The 22,537-nt window shown below is 31.3% G+C and overlaps 2 protein-coding genes across 2 annotated transcripts in view; one reads left to right on the top strand and one right to left on the bottom strand.

Moving 5' to 3' along the window:
* LOC123700111 (flotillin-2) overlaps positions 1–22,537 on the bottom strand; it is a 214,564-nt gene that overhangs the window by 142,244 nt on the left and 49,783 nt on the right. The gene's annotated exons all lie outside the window — the stretch shown is intronic.
* Positions 438–22,417, top strand: LOC123700108 (glucose dehydrogenase [FAD, quinone]-like). The gene is made up of 5 exons (XM_045647235.1): positions 438–515; positions 1,739–1,943; positions 3,565–3,675; positions 20,559–20,703; positions 20,945–22,417. Exons 1-5 carry the CDS (start codon positions 487–489, stop codon positions 22,309–22,311), a joined length of 1,857 nt encoding a protein of 618 aa, XP_045503191.1. The 5' UTR covers positions 438–486; the 3' UTR covers positions 22,312–22,417.

Raw genomic sequence — 22,537 nt, 5'->3', positions numbered from 1 at the left:
CCTAGTCTGACTCGCGACACTAAGATTTCCGTAAAAAGCAACTGCAGAAATAAAAATTCGTCACCCAACCCATCTTGTGACCGACGACCGTGCTAACCGTTGCTTAAAATCTCCATTGTTTTATTATTTTTACACACATACACCAAATTAATGAATTATAAAAACAATAGATTAAACAACACATCCTTTATCCAACCATATTATGAACAAGTTCGTGACCACAGATGTGATAAGCATCAAACGATCGTGTAAAAACATGATCTTCTAGTAAAAATGTTTTTTCTTACACAAAGTATTTTACATAATATTTGGGAAAAAAATGAAACAGTGTGTGTTTGTATTTATTTCAATTAATCCTTTTTTATGAGTCTTCATACACAATGATAGAAATTTATAGCAAAGAGTTCAGTCCACGATTATTATTTATTGAGTGAACATTGTGTTTAATTAGTTTTAATTTTGTTAAAATATAAATTACACATTGAAATGCGGTACAACCACTTCCTAACGATAAGGTATATAATTTAAACAATAATAATATTCTTTCTGGATAAAATAGGAATGCTAATTAAACTTATGGCTACAGCATATCAATTCTATCGTTTTTATCAATTTTTAACGTCTTAGTGGAAAGGTATTAACTTATTTCCTATTATTTTTATACGAGGAATAGTTTTATATTCTGATGAGTATGAATATTTTTAATACGTATTTATTTTTATTTTTTTTTTAATACAAAAGCGCGGGCCTAAATAATCCCGCACCACGATTAGATTTTTTCAAACTTTTATTTTTTAATATCTTTTAGAAATCATAGCGATTTTTATTCGGAAAATTTTACGTAAAGTGAGTATTAAAAAAGTTAAAAAAAGTATAAAAGTACATACATAAACGAACACGTAAACGAACCCAGATGGAATTTTCTCGAAGCAAGCTTCATGCTTGGTGGGATCTTACATTGAAAACAATAGGCATGATTAAAGTGTTATTAATATAAAAGTGTTTCGAGTTAAGTCTATATTTCCATTATTTATATAATGTATATTATCTATTGCACATGTAGATGTACGCGCTGCTTTATATCGGATCGCCGTTCGTTATTTTTTAAAACCTCGACGGTGGCGCCGTCATACACATACAGAAAATATATTTAGTAAATAACAAAACAGTGTCTAACATAGTTCTAACACATTCATTGATCATGTGTTTTAGTAAATCAGAAATACGCAGATAAATTTAACCAAAAAAACAAGAGTAATACTTAACGTAACTTTATTGACCAGACTTATAATCAATTCCTATGTAGGTTGCCATATGATTAGAAATATGGAGTTACAAAAAAAATCTCCACAAAACAAGTCTTCTTTATAAATCATTGTTCCTTCCTTTAATTTAACACGAAAGAATAATTATTTCTCGACTACGGATTAGACAGTCAAAATACAAAGGTTTTTCACATAGATCTTTCTTGTGTATATATCGGTGTTTTTATTCTAAGCAAAAAAAACAATAATCAACACTGCATCTTTACAAAATATCATGCAATTTTATAAGACACATAAAATAAATAAAATTATTTAAAAAAAACTAACAAACACGCTTTAATAAGGTAAATCATGCAACCATTGCATCATCACCGATCCTTGATAAACAAAATTTGACTTATATGAATCGGACACAATAAATAAGCTTACAAACATACAGGTGCAGGTAATAAAATCTAATAAAACTTTTGCAGTGTCCTCAGTCTCCTGCTATCTAAGGGAACAGGAGGCGATATACTGAGCGCTTTCACCGGTTTAATCCATGACGTATCAGATTCTCTGTCCAGTGAACCGCCCGATGCCAAGGTTCTGAACGAAGAATATGACTTCATCATCATCGGCGCAGGCTCCGCCGGTTGCGTGCTGGCCAATCGATTGACAGAAGTCAAAAAGTTTAAGGTAATTGTTTGATATTGTTTACTTTACTTGTAAAGTGTTCTCGTGTAATTCTACACAAGAGTTAGATACTTCGATGATATATTTAGAAAAGTAAGGGCTTTTTTATCTTCTTGTTTGTCTTTTCTTCGAAATAGTATACCTAGAGATAAGAGTATACCTATAGAGTAGAATAGGCTATTATTTACCGTGATATAATGTTATTCCCATTATTCACATTCAAATCTCTACTAAAAGCTGTGTTTCGTCGCTTTAACTCTAAAATGCCTGCATTTATAATTAACAGTGCAATATAAATTAGTGATTGATAAAAATTCATTGTTAATTTGCTTTGACCAAGAGAAACCAGTAGAAGTAATAATTATTATCAAGGAATGAACGTGTATGCAAATATAGACCAGACCAAAATATACCTAAGGCGCCTTGTTGTGACTATAGCAACTATTCGAACTAAATTAATCCCTTAACCAGGATCTAAAGCCACACATTACTTGTCTTTAAAGGTCACCCGTATTATAAGAATGTTTATTATAGTTTATTTTCATTAACTATGTGACAATGAACTTCACATTACATTTATAATGTCCTTCGGTAGTCCAATGTCCCTATTTTACAACATCAGAAAACCCCTTGTTTTCGTATTGGCCTCGGATATAAATAACTAACTATTGAAGACAAGGTTGTTATATTTTATGATATGTTTTTGAACTCTATTGCAACATATATTTTAATAATATGAAACACAGACAATTCACAGACTGTCGGTAAGAATCCGACATAACCCACGGCTCCTTCCCCGGGGGCCGTGGGTATCTTTGGAAGATTTCCCCACTATAAAAAAAATAAAAAATAAAAAGGCCTTCACAGACTGTGTTATTTTATGGTTAGAATGCAAAACAAATCAATTTTAGACATTAGTAATTTTTTTCTATTTAGTGTATACTGTGAGTGTATATCTATTTCAGTCCATCATTTTGGAACTCCTTGATAAAATTCGCACTAATAAATGACATAATAATTTATTGTAATAGTTCATTTAAACACGCAAAATATATCCCAGTAAAAATCCAAGCACGTAGTCTGAGGATTCTAAAATACAAATCTGTTCTATTGTTAGCTTTAACAAAAATATTAATTACATTATATTACATAAGAATATCGTTAACTTTGAAAACAAGTGTGTATATAATAGTAAGATTAGAATCAGAGACAAAAACGCCGTTTGAAAACTGAGTCGTTTTATTTTTACGATTTTTCCGTGCTTCACGAACTGTAAACGTTTTGATATGTTTATTATTATAGCGTATGAAATATAATTTATCACATTTTCTATAAAAATATTAATTCTACTCATTGACCCTGATCTTCATATACGGAGAAGTAAAACAAAGTCAAACTACTGCACCGATTTTCAATCTGTTTGCACTAATGAACAGCATGTTCCTCTACGAAGCCTTTAGCATAGAATAATAAGTTTAAGGGTGTTTTTCCACCAAATAATGTCACACATCCTCGCACATTATTGGTGGATAAACAGCCTTAGACTTGTGTTTCTCAGTAGGTACGAAGTACCTACATAAAGCATTACATTTTGTAGGTAATCTATAATAGTATAACATTACAGGTATTGCTGATCGAGGCTGGAGGACCAGAGCTCTCCTTCATGGACATCCCTTTACTTGCTACCTTGATTCAGTTCACTGAAGCGAACTGGAACTATCGTACTGAGCCACAGGTAATTGTTTTAAATTAAAGGTATTATTAGCTTAGTCAGAGAGCATAGTTTAACACATATTTTTTAAATACATGTATTAGACTATGCTCTCATAGCAGGCAGGTGTCCCTGCAGTTAACATGACAAGCACTAAGCACTAAGTATTAAGCCCGTGTAAGCCGGTAAGTTTTACATTGGCTTGGCACCGACATCTAACCATCAATCATTTAATAAACAGCACATCTAAATAATATGTAGTAATTAATAATATCAAATCTTAATAATCTCTTTTTATTTTTTACTTTTCCGTCTTTGAAGTCGGTTTTTTTTCAACGTACCTAGTTATTTTTATTACCAAATTTCATCAATCACATCAGTGTAGCTTCATGAACGTACAAAGTAGATACAATGGAGTATAAAATATTAAAATCCTTAATGTTTATTCATTTAATAATTATTATATGAATCTCTACAAAATACTCGAAAACCTAAAAAATAAATAATTGAATAAAACTCGGAAAGTATACGTACGCAAAGAATTTAATATTGAGAACGCATTACAATTGAATGATCGTATTACATAGAAAATCTGAGAATTAAGAGGAAATCTTATTATTTGCTATAATTATTTTAATAAATCCATACTAATATTATAAATGCGAAAGTAACTCTGTCTGTCTGTCTGGTACTCAATCACGCCTAAACTACTGAACCAATTTGCATGAAATTTGGTATGGAGATATTTTGATACCCGAGAAAGGACATAGGCTACTTTTTACTCCGGGACGTAGGATAGGTTTTATCCTGGAAATCCCACGGGAACGGGAATTATGCAGGTTTATCCTTGACTGCGCGGGAGAAGCCGCGGGTGGAAAGCTAGTGATTAATAATAACGAACTTATTAAATCATTTACTGTCAGGATCAATTAATCTCGAGTGGGTGAAACTGTTAAACCGTATTTAAAAAAATATGTTTGTCATATAGAAATAACTTGTTCGAATAAATTAAGTTATTATTAATGAATACAGATTATATTCATATTTCTCGACGAGTCTTGAACGAAAACTGTATATTTGCATAAAAATAGTAGGTATCAAGAAACATTGTAGGTCTATTTATATCGATTGTAAACTTATATTTATTCTTAACGAAATTAAAAATAACTTTGGGTTTATTTTCGTATTTAATCTCATTCATAATATGCAACAATTTAAGATTTTAATAATAATAATTTGCGTGCGCTTGTGTTCTTTATTTTTGTATTATTTTTGTGCATGTTCATAAATATAGTGTGACAAATATAAAAAATTGGGAAGAAATGTTATAAGTAATTCTAATTACTTAACAAACTTTTATTCAAACCATTATCTTTATACCTTACGTTGTTACGTAGATGACACAGCATTTTTTTTACACAAAAAATAAAACCACTTAAAAAAAAACAGTAGTTACATCTTTTTATAATATACACAATAAATACTACAACATTTTATTATGTAAAAATAGAAGTAAAATATTATTTATTATGTTGATATTTATGTTCAAACTATTCATATTATTATATATCGTGTAAATCTTAATCTGTATCTAGTTTTTTGTAAAAACTTCCGTACATAATAACTATGAAAAGAGATCCAGATCTTCAGCCATAATTGTGTTCTATCAAGTGTTCTATACATAAGGACAACAGAAATCGACGTTGACAAATCGACCTATACCAAAGCTATAAATATGGAACTTGATATCATAGACTACCTATAACCTAGTATCTAATCTGTGCTATAACTACACAAAAATAAAACAGAAAATAATAAAGAAAATGAGTAAATTTTATTTTTCGGTATGAATGCTTCTATTAGTTTCGTATTAAAAATCGAATGACAATTTAAACAGATATAATAAAATTTTCACAGCTAAATGTTACGTTTAATAAAGTATTTAAAATTGAAATTATTTTACAAATCTATCAAATTGTATGTAGATTACATTTTAAGTGTATTCTTAAGAAAACAACGGATCTCTTATAAAATCTTTTTTCCTTCTATGATGATGATATTTTAATTGCGAACATGCTACTATTAATGTTCAAAAATTTGAAAATTAAGGCTTTTCCGTTTGTTTAAACTGTTTATTTCACGTGTATGTACGTATTGATGAAAAAAATCCCATTTTTAAGGAAATAGTCTTTGTATTGTAGTCTGAACCCAAATATTTCAATTAGATACTTTAATCGAATTGAAAAGTTGTTTTTTTTAATACGTTTTTTTCTTTCAATAAGGTACCGCGACGTTAACCTTTTAAAAATATAATTTATTAAATTTATACCCAGTCATTTATATCTACATTTTACAAAAACAGTTCCGGTATTAGACCGCAAAGCTATCAAATTTATGGGACAGATCGCGCATTTTTTTAATAATATATTTGATTTGAAACCCAAACTTCTTAGCATGAGTTGTTTAAATAAGGCTAGATACGCGGAACACTTGACCACAAAACTCAAATCATTATTTATTGCTTCACGAGATAATTTGCATTGGATTTTATGCGATTTTCATGCTTTAATTTTTATGTAAACAAATACGGAACTAAATACTGTTGTACCATCATCAACCTAATCCCACTGCTTCACTCACATCGGACTCCGATTAAAATTAAAAAATAGTCTAAATTTCATCCATATCCTTTCAGCCGTTTTCACGTTAAAGAACAAACATAACAAACTTCAATACGTCCATTTTTGCCAAAATTTACGGTCACATTTAACAAAATTGTAAAAAAAAAAAAATTCACACATATGTTTTCATATACTTACAACAACTTCTTCAATAACAAAAAGTAGACAGTACCTAAAACGTTAGTAAAAACTAAAAATATTAACGGTATGGGTATTATAATAAGTATTAGAATACACAAATTGCTCCTATCTTTCTTGTCCTAATCAATATCAAAGGTGAAATTAGACATATTATGTCTACGTGATGCCCATCATGTCCAGCATGTTTCGATCGACGAGGTTCATTGGGTGTGTCCGAAAAAGGTTATAGTGTACGTGTCTTTTTGTATATACTCATTAATATGCGAGCTCTTGATTTGATTTGTTACATAGTATAACATACGGCCTTATATTATATAATAATATGAAACTCGTCTTCCTTAAACATGTACAGAGAGGAAATTTTATCCCTGGAGGGAAATCTACTTGAAATAATGGAGATGGCATATTTTTCTGAAATGAAACAATCCTTCATTTTTTAAAGAAATAGTACTGCATTTAAAGATTTTCGAAGATGAAAGATCCATTTTTCACTGACCGGCACTCGAACTTACTAAAAATTAAAAACATTCCAATCCAAACAAACAAAGATAAAAAAATAGGTCTTACACCTCGTATTTTCTACAAAATGTTGTCTATAAAATGTAACTACTAACGGATAACCTTGTTTATTTTGGAGTACAAAAAGAAGAGCTAAGAAGTACAAATTTAACATAACTTCAATATACATGGTGCAACTAAGAAACAAAGAAGTTAAAACAGTTATCGTAGATACACTTAAATACCACTAGGTACTAAGAAATACCAACAGCTATTAAAAATAAAAACATCCAACAGATTGCCAGTAGGTGACTATACGTGATTGACCCGGACGTTGAAGGTTTGAAAAACGAATGAAAAAGTTAACCATTTCACGAGAACTATAAAATAGATAAAAAAATAAATAAAAACAGGCAGTGTCTATAGACCTTAACGAAGACAAAACAACACTTTTAATGCAAGTAAATATAACGCAAATCTAGCATGATTCAACATAAAATTGAACACACACATACACATTAAAGGTTCCTGTAATTTGTTTGACGTATCTAAATCGTTTTGTCTTCAATTAAAATTGGCTTCTTATTGTGTTAAATTAAATATGTATAGGTTAAATATTAAATTTATATCCTATTGTATTCATTTTCCCAACTTTTTAGTTACACAACACAATGTCGTTTATTTGGCCTTAAAAATAGAATTTTTTTTTTTAATAGTATTCAGTGTATACAAATTATTATCATAAAGCAAAAAAAAAGATAGTAAAAAATTAAAAATACTTCGATATAATACTTTCTTCGAGATAGAGCGACATATAAATCTACCGATCAATGTGTTTATAGTAATATTATTTTCATCTAGCGTTATTGTATTTGATGATATACTGTGTTCATGTATTTATAAAACTAAATAAATAAATATTTCAGGACAATTTTCACACACGGCACAATCTGCCCCCCTAGCCAAGTGGCTTTCTGTTAGCGTAGCGTTCAATAGAATAGACTACGAATGTATGAGATTGACGTAAGCTGTAGATACGTTTATCTTACTTAGCTTACGTCAATCTCATACATTCGTAGTCTATTCTATTGAACGCTACGCTAACAGAAAGCCACTTGGCTAGGGGGGCTGATCCCATACTTAGCTTTCGCTTGTGTTATGGAACCCCTGATATTATGATGATGATATTATTATGACGATGGCTGATAAACATAATTAACACCCAGACACAGAGGAAACATCTATTTTATGTTCATCACACAAATATTTGCCCCGGGTGGGAATCGAACCCTCGACCTGGATATATAATAGAGAAGTTGTATCGGAAAATAACCAAAATCCTGCTACAATATTTTCCGATATAAATTTATTTACAACAAAACTTGACTTCAATAATATTATTGAAGTCAAGTTTTGTTGTAAATACGTACATATATGTGTACATATATCTATCCATATAAGCTGCACACTAAAAAATCAAATTAGGTATATTATTATATAATTATTATTATCACTGTACTATTTTTGTTACAATATATGTGATTTTTTTTTATGAATTAACGCGTTTTCTCATAATCAGATGGACCTTAGCTATCTAATTGTATGTCATTGACCTTCACACTGTAAAAATTGTGCAAATATTATAAAACTGTACAATTTTACTTTAAGTAGCAAATACTTCCTCCTGCGTATAAAAACAATATTTTTTAAGAAATTAAAAACAAGAAATTATAAGAAGGCGCTTTTATTTATGAAATGAAATGTTTCCACTCTATTATATTAGTTTAAAAGTTCATTTAAACTTTTGTTTATCTAAGCAGCCGAAATATTTCCTAATTCCGATCCTATTTAAAATATGATTGACATATAAGATAAACAAATCATCCACCAGAACTTTAAAATAATACTTACTTATATGTAATGTTTACTCAACACAAACCACAAATAATATGCATTTTTCTTTATTCAAGATATTAAATAAACATTTGAATTATCGCCTATTGTGCCGGTTTTTATAGTCATGTCTGCGATTTAAATTAACACAATATGAGCGTTACATCAAAACCACTTTCTTGATTTAACAATTAGCATCATATTACCACAGATAACATAATACTATACATATTACTACATTTGAATGTTTACACAATTATTCTCTTCAAATAATACTGGATAATAGAAAATCTAGAAAAGGTTAAACACTGTCATATGTCACTCACAGATTCTATATAATATCTACTGAAAGCAGACATTTCGTTAAAAATAAGGGAAAAAATATTTTAATTAATACATGGTAATAACGATAATGATTATAATATATGGAACATATTTCAGAACTGAAGAGGTCACTAATCACTTAACACTTGGGAATATCGACGAAAATAAAACTTCACCAGCGATAAATCTGTTTTTTTTTCAAATTCTAAATTATATAATTAGAATTGACATATTATAATATTTATCTTTTTCTATAACGTAAGAGTCTTGTCAATTCCATTTTCTAAGGCCCAGTTTCACCAAGCTCTGTTAGTTAGTTTAACACGTTGTTAACTCTTTTAACGGGACATCAATGTAAGAGAGTGTCCCACCATGACCTAATCGAGGCTTAGTTTCCTTAACACGGCATCATATTTAATTACTGGCATAGAGGCTCTTTAAATTTTAAACAAGCGATTAGAAAAAATGATTTGATGTTTTCTTTCTGTCAAGATGGACTCTGCATACTATTTTATTTTTGAAAATGAAGATGAGTTGGATGATTTGTATAATTTGGATTATATAGTGCGAACGCGACGGCCCAGAATTTATAAAGAGGTCGTCATTGTTTCGTGGAATATGATGATGTTGATTTTAGTACAAGATTTCGTTTATCAAAACAATCGGTTTTGGAAGTATTGCAATTAATTGAAGATAAACTCGAATAACCGTCGGATCTGTAAGTAAAACTATCTCGTGAGGTAATATTTATATTTATGTGCATATAAGGTTCCTTCCTACATACTGATATATTTTCAATTAAACCATAATAATCCTGTGAGTCATGTCAAATCTAGTATTGAATACCAATATAGGTACTTCAAATGTAAACTTCACCACTACTCAGGTAAGGCTCAGGCCTCCTCATGATTATGAAATGTACCTACTTATCTTAATTTTAAATTCTGTTTTAGGAATCAATCAGTTTCACCTACAGACCAACTGCTTATTGTAGTGCAGTGCAGTGATGGCTCAGTGGTGAAAAACATTGTGAGGAAACCGACATATCATAAGATAGCGTGGTGGATAATAACCTGATCCCTTACCGTGTTTAAGTTTAAGTTAGCACTACCAATCCCATGTCCCAGCAGTGAGAATGTATATGGGCTGACGATGATGATGATCCTAATTTAATTTAAATGTGATATTTTTATAGAAATATGTAATTTTTCATGTTAGTTACCTAAATAAATAAAACTTGTGTTTTTATAAAACATTTTTATTGTACCCTTAGATTGTACCTATCAACATCATTCAATAAATTGGTTATAACAACTAGATACTAGGTTATTACGAACAAGAATTTACTATTAATTTACTGCTTTCTTTTATCTTTGTCTTTATTTTTCTTGTTAATTGCTCTTCTAGTATGAGATATCTCTCCACTTTCCTTCGGACTCCGAATTTTTTTTCGTAATTTCAACCAGATCCAGTTTACCTTCTACCAAGTGAAATTGAACCGCGATTTTTCTTCAACATTATTGTATTTATTCAACTCAAAATAAAATTAAAATAACACAAGAAAAATCACAACAAAACAATCTCCAAATAACATCAAACATTTGTAACCATGGTAACGACCAAATCGTTTGACATATAAACCAGTAAACGTAAAAGTTACTACATGATTATTAAATTTTGTACTGTATCAGAACATCTCGATTTAGTCGAATTACCGAACATGACAGTTATTATACAACTAGAACAAATAGCCCTAATGTGCGAAACTATGGCATTGTCAACTATGACATTTTGTTTCGGGCGGTTTAAAATACGAATGAATGATTCGTGAGTCGCTCAGTTAAAGGTCGATTTGATAAACGGCTGTTAGATTTCCTTCTTGGGACCTGAAGAGTTGACAACGATGTTAAAATACATGTTTATTTTGAAGCTCGATTAATAAATCTCTGATTTAGAAAATATTGGTGAAATCGGGTCTAAATGTGATTCTCTAACATCTATTCAACAACATTTGCTACGTCGAAACGCAAGGAGCGCGTAAATTTCATTATCTAACATTCATATTTATTAAAGAGAACAAACATAGAGCTTTGATATTAATAGAGCTACGTATTTTCAAATATATGTATATTTAATATGAAAATACAAACCTTGTTTTTAATAAGTAGTGCTTCCCAAAAATGAGTCACATATCGCGTCAAATCATTCTATACTTTAGAAAGGAAAGACACATGTATTATCACCTATATTATCAAATACTATAACCATGATGGTGCATTAGGATTCAGGACGTGCCACCGTTCAAGGCAACCTTAGGGTCAGTATCTCGATTCCTATTAAAATTCCGCTCGAGTAGCTTATTATATCGAGGAAAAGTCAAACAAATGCAGTCGTAATAGCAATCATTCTATTAGCTAAGAGGATTTTAATTTAAATCAAATGAAGTAATCTTTAACTGTTCATTCTTTATTGATTAAACTAGCTGTGCACTCCTCAATATTTTTTTGAGTTACAACTCAAAAAAATATGGCCGTGACACGTAAATCTACAGAACGTGTAACGTAAAACAAAAGTGTAATAAGATATTGGGTGGTCATTTTTCTTACAGTTCATGTAACATAGAAGCCTCAGCTATTTTCTTTTTTCGTGTGTATCGAATGCCATCGCGAATGCCATCGGGAATGCCATCACGAATGCCATCGCGAATGCCATCGCAAATGCCACCGCAAATGCCGGCGGCACGGCCGACGGCATTTGCGTCACATGATCAAATGCATAGTTTACGATTCTATAAAGAACGCACAGACAAATTTTCGTTTTTTATGTATCAATACTGTGCCTCCAGTGAATAAGGGAATAACTCAAAAACAGCACTTTTCAGGAGAGACAAAAAACTATTTAACAACACTAAATCTTTATAACTTCAAATTTTTAAGCTTGTGTGGGTAAGATATGATGTTAGACTTTAGTTTTACATATAGACAGATATTGTAACAACCCCATAAATATACTTTTTTCGTGTTTTTTTGTAGTTGTGGCCTTATGAACGAGTACTTCATGGAATAACTCAATGTATTCACATAATTTTTTTTTTGCTCTTTGCAATATAACGACTTATGCCCTAAAGCACTATGTTCATAGTCGCATAACACGACTTATATTATTGCCAGTTTTGGTTTTATAGAAATAATGCGACTTATCATGCTTGAAATTTGTGTACTTTATGACTCAATTGAAGTCTTTTAGTGGAACAACCATGCATGTAGCTTGAAAAACGAGTGAAATCAACGGATTTTTTAACGTTATTAGATATAATAAAAACAAAACAACATTTAGGTGTTTATGCATTTAACCCTTGAAGTCCAATCTACGTAAATTTGATGTACACCGCGGCGAAATATCTTTGTCTTTTCTAATTTTACCATCGAATCACTTCGAAATCCAGAAACAACTCATTAGCCGTCGAGACCTAGCAGTACATAGTTGGCTCTTCCCGGTAAATTCCGCCATTTTGTAGTAAAGTGGATGTTGTACGTCATTTTGACGTATAATTGGGCTTTTGGGCAAAATTATTTTGTGATTTATGTGAATATTTTTTTTTCCAAGTCACGTTTTACATGATATAGTAGGTATTATATACTATATATTGAGTATAAAATAGGATCCAGAAAACTTTAACACTAGGACGAAAAACCTTCAATTTTAGTAAATGACTGTTGTCCTCCGCTGGATTTGGACTCCAAGAAAGAGGATTGGGTGGCTGAGATGTTGTCTGGTGGTTATAAACGAATATGTGTTATACATTGAGGATACAAGCACTATAAAGAGTTAAGAGAAGCTCGAAAACCATATTCCTGTATGTTCAGTTACCTTACAGGGAAAGTTATAGGTGGTCTGTGGCGATATTTTACGGCATGATATGAAATTTTAACAATTTCTATATCTTATAATATCAAAATAATATAGATAAATAAAGAAAAAACAATGAGCCGCAGAGATTTTATGAAAAAATTAAGCACAGATTTGAAGGTGCCTTGGATGCAAATACGACTTGAAGAGACTCTACAAGACTGGTTATAATTTTTTTTTCTATGCGTCTATAATTATAGTATTATTGGTTAGATTAAATTAAAAAAAAGATTAAAAACTAGTTATTTTTTAGAAAACTTACCCAATTAAAAGAAGAAAATATAAGTTTAACATTTTTGTTGGCTTTTTTAGATAATTCAATTATCGTTCTGTATTTATATAAACAAAGAGTATAAATCATTAAATGCACTTAATGTGTTAATTAAAACTGTATTTTTATCTATTGCAAAAAATAGTTAATTTCCATAGAAATATTATTAGTATTCCAAGTTGATTGATAAATACCTTTTTTTTTAAATATAAAGATTTATTGTTGCATATTTATTGAAAAAACGATTGAAAAATATTATTAAGCAAAAAGAAATAGTGTCTGTTGTTTCCGTGCAGTATTCAAATAGACCAATTACAACACGGCATTAATGCGAAACTGTCTCATGTCGTCACTTGAACCAATGACACTAAGAGTTGTTCCTTTATGCTCATGTTAGAAAAATGACACAAATGCGTTTATATACTAAAATAGTGTTAGCACGGATGGAACAAAATGAATTATGTCTTTATTCAAAAAGTATAACTACACATACGTCCTTGTGTTCGTGGGTTATTTTGACTCGAGACGAATAGTTCCTTTGCGATTGCCTAAAATGATGGATAAGGTAACTTATACCGTTAATCACACCCTACTTATACCGTTTGGGTCATTCGAAAAAATGGGTTAGGATGCAGCTAGAGATATGTCCTTTTGATATGTTGTGTATTTTGACGAGCTGAATCCAATGGTGCAATAAAAACCAAAGGGAATAACTCGTCTTACTCCCTTATTCACTGGAGGCACAGATTATAATATTATGTGATAGGTAAAGGATCATCTATTCCCTCATACATCTTTATATCCTCTATAATATCCTTTATATTATTTTTACAACCTAGGTAAACGCGTACCTATAACGTAACTTTCAAATATTATTTAAAAGTGCAATTATTAACTAACTTAAAACTAAAGTTATTTAAGCATGTATGTTTCCTTCTTTGCAATTGTTTTTCCACCTTGTATAAGTATGTTGATATGTATGATGATTGTATGATAGTTAAATAATTGATAAATAATAATTCGTAGAGTCAAATTCACAATACCTATAGTATCCGACTGAATCTTGTTTAGAGTTTTCCTAATGGTATAAAATCTTTGAAATCGATAGAATACTCTTAAAATACAAGCTTACACCAAGTCAAGGAGATAAATTAGTCCTAACATACAATACACGAAAGATGCCATCACGGCTACCACAACGCCGTGACCCGATCTTCAATATAAATCACTAAGATTTACCTCATGATACACTAAACGATTTTATAATAATATAAGCGAAATAACATTTTATTGTATTCTTTTAGATTTGCAGCAAACATAACCAATAGCTACATTATAGATACATATTACAATATCTAGATATTACAATCTGGCTGTACTCCGCCAACGGGGCCCCTAAAAAAGTTCAAAACGTGTGTCTATATGTTTGTAACAAACATATTGCACTTGTATTCATATAACACAAATATTTATCACGAGGCTGACGATTTATAAAACCGACACAATATTTCCTTTTACGTATTTTGAGCTATCGATGATAACGATAAAGTATCATCTACGCGCGTTTTGTGAGAATCTATAAAATTGTATCTTAAAGAAACAAATAGTTCAAGAAAGTATGAATTCAAAAATTTTCAAGAAATATTAACGATACATAATTTACGTATCTGATAAAGTGTACAGTAGAGTTTAAAAAAGGTGCATAATTTCATGGTGGTACTGAACCCTGTTTTTTGTATTTTTTTTCTGGTTTTACCGGAGCACGCAACTTAAGAAAAAAAGAAGAATATACAAGAATTCAAAACACATCCTTTCACGTACATTTTATATCCAATTTTGATAAGATATACAACAACATTATATTAATTAAATAATTATAAATTTATACAACAACAAAATGAAAACAACTAAGACTAATAATAATAAGTATTTTTTGTTTACGTCATACTGCTAAAGAACTAAATAATGAATTTCAGCCATCAATCATCCATACAAATCAATGTAATGAAAGAAAACGCAGAAAAAAGGGGTCTAATTTGAGTATTTGACGTAGGTACCTTATTTTGTGTGGGTTTTTTCTGTGCACCGTACTTCTAAAGAGATTAAGTGTTTTGGTTTATCCATAGTAACGGTGCTTAGGTACTTTTTACTTTTTAGATATAAAAACAGGGCAAGTGCGGGTCGGACTCGCGCACCGAGGGTTCCGTACAATCCTGTTTTTATGATATTATGTCGTTACTTTAATTTCTTATTTTTATATTTGTGTTGATTAAATGAGAAGTTGAGGATATGGGAAGATAGTTACATGGGGACGCATTTCAGCATTTTGGAAATGTCTCTCGCGTAAACCATTCTATAGGTATAGTATAGTATAGTAAGTATTCAGTATTCATTCTGCAGTTTTTTGCCATTTGGCTACGGAACCCTAATAGCATCACGATGTTGATCTCTCATTATTATTAATTTCAAGGTCTGAAAAAATGTTACCATCGAATTTTGGTTTGTTTTGTTCGAATTAAGTCTTGCTGAATTAAAAAGATATATACATCCGTAAACATCATTAAACATAGACGATAGGAGTTTAGCCGTTGCTAAGTTTTTAAATCCATACTATAATTATAAAACTGAAGAGTTTGATTGTTTGAACGCGCTAATCTCAGGAACTACTGGTCCGATTTGAAAAATTATTTCGGTGATAGATAGCCCATTTATCGAGGAAGGCTATAAGCTATAAGTCATCACGCTAAGACCAACAGGAGTAAAGCCACGCGAGTGAAACCGAAGGGCGCAGCTAGTTATTTATAAACGAATAAAAGATGAAGGCTCGTTTTTCGATCTTTATATAAGGCTTGTTGTGTTACATTTACAATACTTATTTGCATTTCTTTCGGACACCAAGGGAAAGTTCGCTGACTCTTCATACTGGTTTCAAAGTCAATGTTGAACTTTTTGATGTTTAATTAATTAATTAATTTATTTATTTATTTGAATTAAAAGTAATGTTTATTACCCATGTCTTTGTGCGTATTAAAATGTGTATTTTATTATAACCCACATACTTTACCTTATAACTTAATGAGGGAATACTTCTAGTCTTATTATATAAAAATGAATCGCAAAATGTGTTGGTAAGCGCATAACTCGAGAACGGCTGAACCGATTTCTTTAATTCTTTTTTTATTATATTCCTTGAAGTACGAGGATGGTTCTTATGTAGAGAAAACGTGAATATGTACCACGGGCGAAGCCGGGGCGGACCTCTAGTTTTCTATAATACACAATTTTAGTAGTTATAGTCGAGCCAATTTAATAGGCAACATTTGAAGTCTATCAATTTTATATTCGAAGAGAGGTAACCTGCTTAAAAACATCGATTACAGTGAATTAATCGATACGGACTTGAAACATTTGTCAATCGAACTTGAAACTCATTTATTAATTTATGATGATTTTTATTCACAAGTAATCAATGTATTCGATTCTAGATGTCAGATTTCGATTTTTAGAGTAACGTCTCTGGTATTTAAAAAGAAAAAAAGTTTATTGACACAAAATTGTAGCGACGTCAGTTCTTTAATTCAGAGATTGTTTATTATGTTTAGAATGGTTTATCTGTAAAAAGAATCTTAAAATTACTTGTATCGGACATTATTATAATAAATATGTAATCGTAATTGAAAAAAGTTAAGCAAATGTGCAGTTCTAACAAAACGAAATATCATGTTATTCTATGTCGTCGTTACTAGGTTACGTTGTTGAATTTTGTTGAACTGTCAAATGTTGCCTATTAAAATGGCTCTACTATAGTAGGTAGTAGTATAGACGTTTAAATATTCTTCATTATTACTGCATGTAGGACGACGACTACGACCAAAATTGTCCTCCAGACAAAATTGGTTCAAAATAAAATACTTATTAAAAATTCCCGTCATACTGGTATTCGGAAAGAAAAAAATTCAAGTACAATTAATATAAAAATAGGTTTTTTGCGATTGTCGGCGAGACGGTAAGTTAATCATATTATATTCACCTTTTACCAAAATTGTAGATCATAAAATTATCTATAAAAAACTTTAAATAGATTTTTTTCTTGGAGCTACCGTTTCTACGAAAAATCTATTTTTTCATTCGTTGATCTCAAAAATAAAAATTCCAATCACCAGAACGACAGGAACAATAATTCCAAAAGTTTTCAAACTTCGGCCAAGTGATACATTGGGACGACATACACTGATATTGGTTGCAAATTTAATACGTGATATGAAATATTATATCGAAAGCTTCCCCAAGTTTGCAGAACTTTTGGAATTTTTTTCACGACCACACAGCAAAAAATTATTTAATTGCAATTTTAACAATGTTCCGTACTGCGAAAAGGTTGCAAAATTACATTTATTGTCGTCCCAAAGTACATTTCCTTGACCGAAGTTTGAAAACTTTTGGAATTATTGTGAATTGATTGTCTTGACTGACTGGAGTAGAAGGAAGAAAAATAAATTTGCTCCCTTCCCCCATGGTGCCTAAAAATTTTACGTAGAAAATTAACTAGGCATTTATTTTTTTTTATTTTTTAGCTCAGTTTAGTAATAAATTTTACTATTATAACAGTTTCTTTTAATTATTTATGGTAGTACGTGTTTATTCAATAAAAGTTAAGTAGTAACTACTATGCAGTCACTATTCCACGCGGACGAAGTCGCGGGCACAGCTAGTAGGTATATAAATAAATTATTAAATTCTGAACAATGGATAGGTTTTTTTTGCTTTAAAAAATTCTTATGTGAGTATTACTAACCTTGATCTCTGCTAATAGAGAATTGACATGCAATTCTATACAACTTATTTAGAATAATGGTTAACAAAAACAAGTACTTATGTCATTGCTTATTAACATTAAACTATTCAAGGCACGTGGAGCTTAATGCAAGAAGTAATTCAATGATAGTTTTTTTATTGACCTTAACAGTCAAATGTCACAAACGGTAAAAAGGTCACATTCATAGAGTTGGAGCTTTTTCGATACTTAAACGAAAACTTATTTAAGCCAACATCTTGAATGAAATGCAATAAGTCACAATTGCAATTGAGAAAATATTTACATGATAATACAGCACGCTGACAAAACCACTAGAAAAATTCGGAGCTGTGGCTTACCTGTGAAATGGTAACAGACAAGCAAACGTGTGTATTTTAGTAAGTATTCATCAACATACCTCTAATGTAATAAGTGAAGTCCCGTGTCCCCTAGTGGGGTAAGGGGCAGATGCATTATACGTCTGTTTCACTGATCGATTTTTTTTAGGGACAAGTAGGTGATAGGTTCTGTGTCCTACCAGACCGAGCCATTTTTTTTTCTTCGTCTCCACCGGGAATCGAACCCAGGCAGGACCCCTCGGTGCTCACGCGTCAACCACTGTACCAAGGAGGCGGTCAACTAAACACATGTAATATCAACATAACATCGATAAGATATAACATACCTACGTAATCCATTGTTAGACTTCGTCCAAGTGGAAAGCTTAGATAAACTTCTAAAGCTCTGTTTATTTTTAAAATTAATCATACTATGAATAATGGAAAAATTCACAATTGTGACGTCAGAGTGACACAAAACGTCACATTAGCATATTCGTGACGTCAATGCGTGCCAATTCGTATGCGATTTCCAGTAAGTTCGATTTATGGGGATATCTATTATATTTAGTTGTGTAAGATGATCACGCAAATTTCAAGAGCAAATATAAAATAAATTCTATGAAGGAAATGCCAAAATCATTCTGTTACAATACTACGAGTACGAAATAGTGAAGAATAGGTTTTTCTTGTTGAGTAATATTAAATAAACACATGGGAAAAAATTATTGATTCATGTCAAATATAATATGTATTTAGCAAATCATTGCAGTTCATGTTTGAATTTGATATTACACATACTTTTTTTCATCATTACTTTTTTTTAATTTTTTCATTTTCATTCGATATATTATGGCAAACACAAGATTTTGTGCTTTCATTACTGCATAACTATAAAATCCAAGCTAATATTTATTAACTACTTACACAGATCCATATTTCATTATCAAATTTTTTTTTAACATTCATTCACTACAATGAAATGCTCAAATTCTGTTAAAAAAGTAATTAATAATTATTTATGTTCTATTCCTTTCTTCCGTATTTTATTTTGAAATCATAAAAACAAAATCGACCTATAAAAAAGGAGTGTAGGACGTAGGTGCCGAACACACGTTTCACAAGTGAAACTTCTTTGGCAATATTCAAACATACCAAAATCGTCGTCTTACTCCATGACGTGACTGTGAAATTTTACTAGCAAGTCTCAACGAGCCTAAAGAAGTTGCACTTCAATAAAATTCAATCGATGATATTATAAAAGCGCACAAGGAAATGAACAATTGAAACAAAAGATGAGCCAAGAGGGCAGTCCCTTTTCCGCTACAATATGGCAATATGCAAGAATAAGGAAGGAATTAACCGGCTAGTGATATTTTATACGACGACCACTTAAAGGTGAGCGGAACTTGTATTACAAAGAAAGCATTCCAACTGAATAAAATTCGAATTGGTTCAATATCTTTTATGCAGCAAACATGCTGGGGTCAATATCACTGCATAGTATAAAACAAAGTCGCTGTCGCTGTCTGTCCGTCCATATGTAAATTAAATCTTTAAAATTAAGCAACTAATTTTGATGAGATTTTTTTACTAGATAGAATGGTTCTTGAGGAAAGTTTTAGTATATAATTTGTTAAGTTCTTTACAAAGCCGGCGAAGCCACGTGCAGTTATAGTGGACGGATGACATCCCTATTAATAATCGATTAATAACCAAAACAAATTAAATATTCTACGAATACGCGTAGATCTTAATACCATTTAAGATTTTCCGGTAATCTCAATAGACTAATAAAACCTTGCGAATCTGTTAACCTTGCTAGTAAGAGTCACCAAACATCAACGCATAGTATTTCCCACTATAGCCAAACAGCACGTTAATTGCGAACTTCCGAGAGCCACGGGTTTTGTCATTATAAATGTTGCGTTACTCATCAGCAAATACGTGTCACATTGATCTGAATTGGCTGAAGCCAATCAATGTGACATCCGCGTATGGACCCTATAACATTATGCAAAGTTTATTGTCATTAATATTGACCTCACCAATTACAGGCGGCCGGTTGCAAGGGCATGGAGGGCGGACGCTGCCACTGGCCTAGAGGAAAAGTCGTCGGAGGATCATCCGTTCTACACTCCATGATATATACGAGAGGGAATAGAAAAGACTATGATGGCTGGGCAGCCGCTGGTAATCCAGGTATAAAATCTGTATATAAATATTAAATAGGATAAATTAAAAATGTTCTTAATCAGAATTATACTAGGTAATAGATACATTAAAATAGAAATAAGTGAAACCGTAACAGTCTGTTTTAAGTCATTTTTAAAGGCAGTTTTAAACTCAGATTAAAAAGTTCATACTGCGAAAAAAATAATTTCCTTTTTCATTTCTTTAAAAAATAAAAACTGACATCATATTATTTTTAATTCAATTCCAGGATGGGACTACAAAAGTGTTTTGAAATATTTTAAGAAATTGGAAAATATGCAAATTCCTGAGATCGCTAAAGATAAAAAATATCATTCTTCTAATGGTGCAATGACAATTCAATACCCTAGGTATAGAACTCGTCTTGCAGATGCATTCGTACAAGCTGGAACAGAAATAGGTGGAAAAATTGTCGACTATAATGGTAAAACACAAATCGGGTATTCCATGATTCAGTTCACTTTAAAAAATGGTTCAAGATTCAGTGCAAGTAGAGGTTATTTGCACCCAATAAAAAAACGCAAGAACTTTCATTTGGTGAAATTTGCAATGGTGACGAAAATCCTTATCGACAAATGGACCAAAAAGGTTTTAGGTGTCGAATTTGAGAGGGCTGGAGAAAAACATAGAATCAAAGCAAGAAGAGAAGTCATCTTGTCCGCTGGAGCTATAAATTCTCCGCAACTTTTGATGATAAGTGGCATTGGTCCAAGAGAACATCTAACAGAAAAAAATATTACAACAATCCAGGATTTGCCTGTAGGATATAATCTTCAAGATCATTGGGCGTCTGGCGGGGTAACATTTGTGATCAACACAACCGACTCTTTTCGAAGCGAGAGGGCTTTAAGCCCGGAAAGTGTTATGGAATACTACACAACACATTCTGGTCCTTTATCTGCACCAACTGGAACTGAAGCTCTCGCATTTATAGACACAAAGGATCCAGATAATAAAGACGATGGACATCCAGATTTAGAGCTGTTATTTACTGCTGGCTCGACAGTATCCTCTAATTATTATCAAAAGGCTTTTAATGTAGACAGTAAAGTAAATGATATTGTTTACGGTCCAATAGCTGATAGGGACACATGGATGGTATTTCCGATGATTCTACTTCCAAAATCAAGAGGACGAATCATGCTACAAGATAAAGATCCTCATGTTAAACCGTTGATTTATGCCAACTATTTTTCGGATGGGGGACACGACGCAAATGTAGTTTTAAAAGGTATACGAAAAATAATTCAGCTATCACGTACTAAAGCGATGCAAAGGTTTAATAGCACGCTACATGATATACCTTTACCTCCTTGCGCTCGTTATAAATTCGATTCGGATGCGTATTGGAAATGTGCAATGAAAACGTTGACATATACTATATATCATCACTGTGGTACAAATAAAATGGGTCCAGCGACGGATCCGAGTTCTGTAGTGGACTCTCGTTTAAGAGTTCATGGTATAGATAAGCTAAGAGTTGTGGACGCTAGCATCATACCAAAAATACCGGCCGCACATACTAATGCACCAACGCTAATGATAGCTGAAAAAGCGGCCGATATGATCAAAGAGGACTGGGGAATACCAGTATAGTTGATACAATGTCATGAAGAAAAAGCTTTATAATTTATATAATGATATACATAAGTCGATAGTTATACGTTTATACTGATCATCTTACAGATTTTTACACCGAAATATTCAATTGAGATGAACAAAAGAAAATTAAGACATCTCAAATGCAAAAAATATTGCATTTGAGATGTCTTAATTTTCTTTTGTTTTAAATAAACCTAATTTATTGCAATAAATTATTTGA

Source organism: Colias croceus, chromosome 19, assembly GCF_905220415.1.
Source record: "Colias croceus chromosome 19, ilColCroc2.1".
NCBI classification, from domain to species: Eukaryota; Metazoa; Arthropoda; class Insecta; order Lepidoptera; family Pieridae; genus Colias; species Colias croceus.
This window is presented reverse-complemented; position numbering and strand designations above follow the sequence as displayed.

Coding starts and splice junctions, on each gene's coding strand:
- LOC123700108 (XM_045647235.1), top strand. CDS start 487: ATGCGGTACAACCACTTCCTAACGATAAG. Junction 1,944..3,564: donor CAGAAGTCAAAAAGTTTAAG/GTAATTGTTTGA, acceptor ATAACATTACAG/GTATTGCTGATCGAGGCTGG. Junction 20,704..20,944: donor GGCAGCCGCTGGTAATCCAG/GTATAAAATCTG, acceptor ATTCAATTCCAG/GATGGGACTACAAAAGTGTT.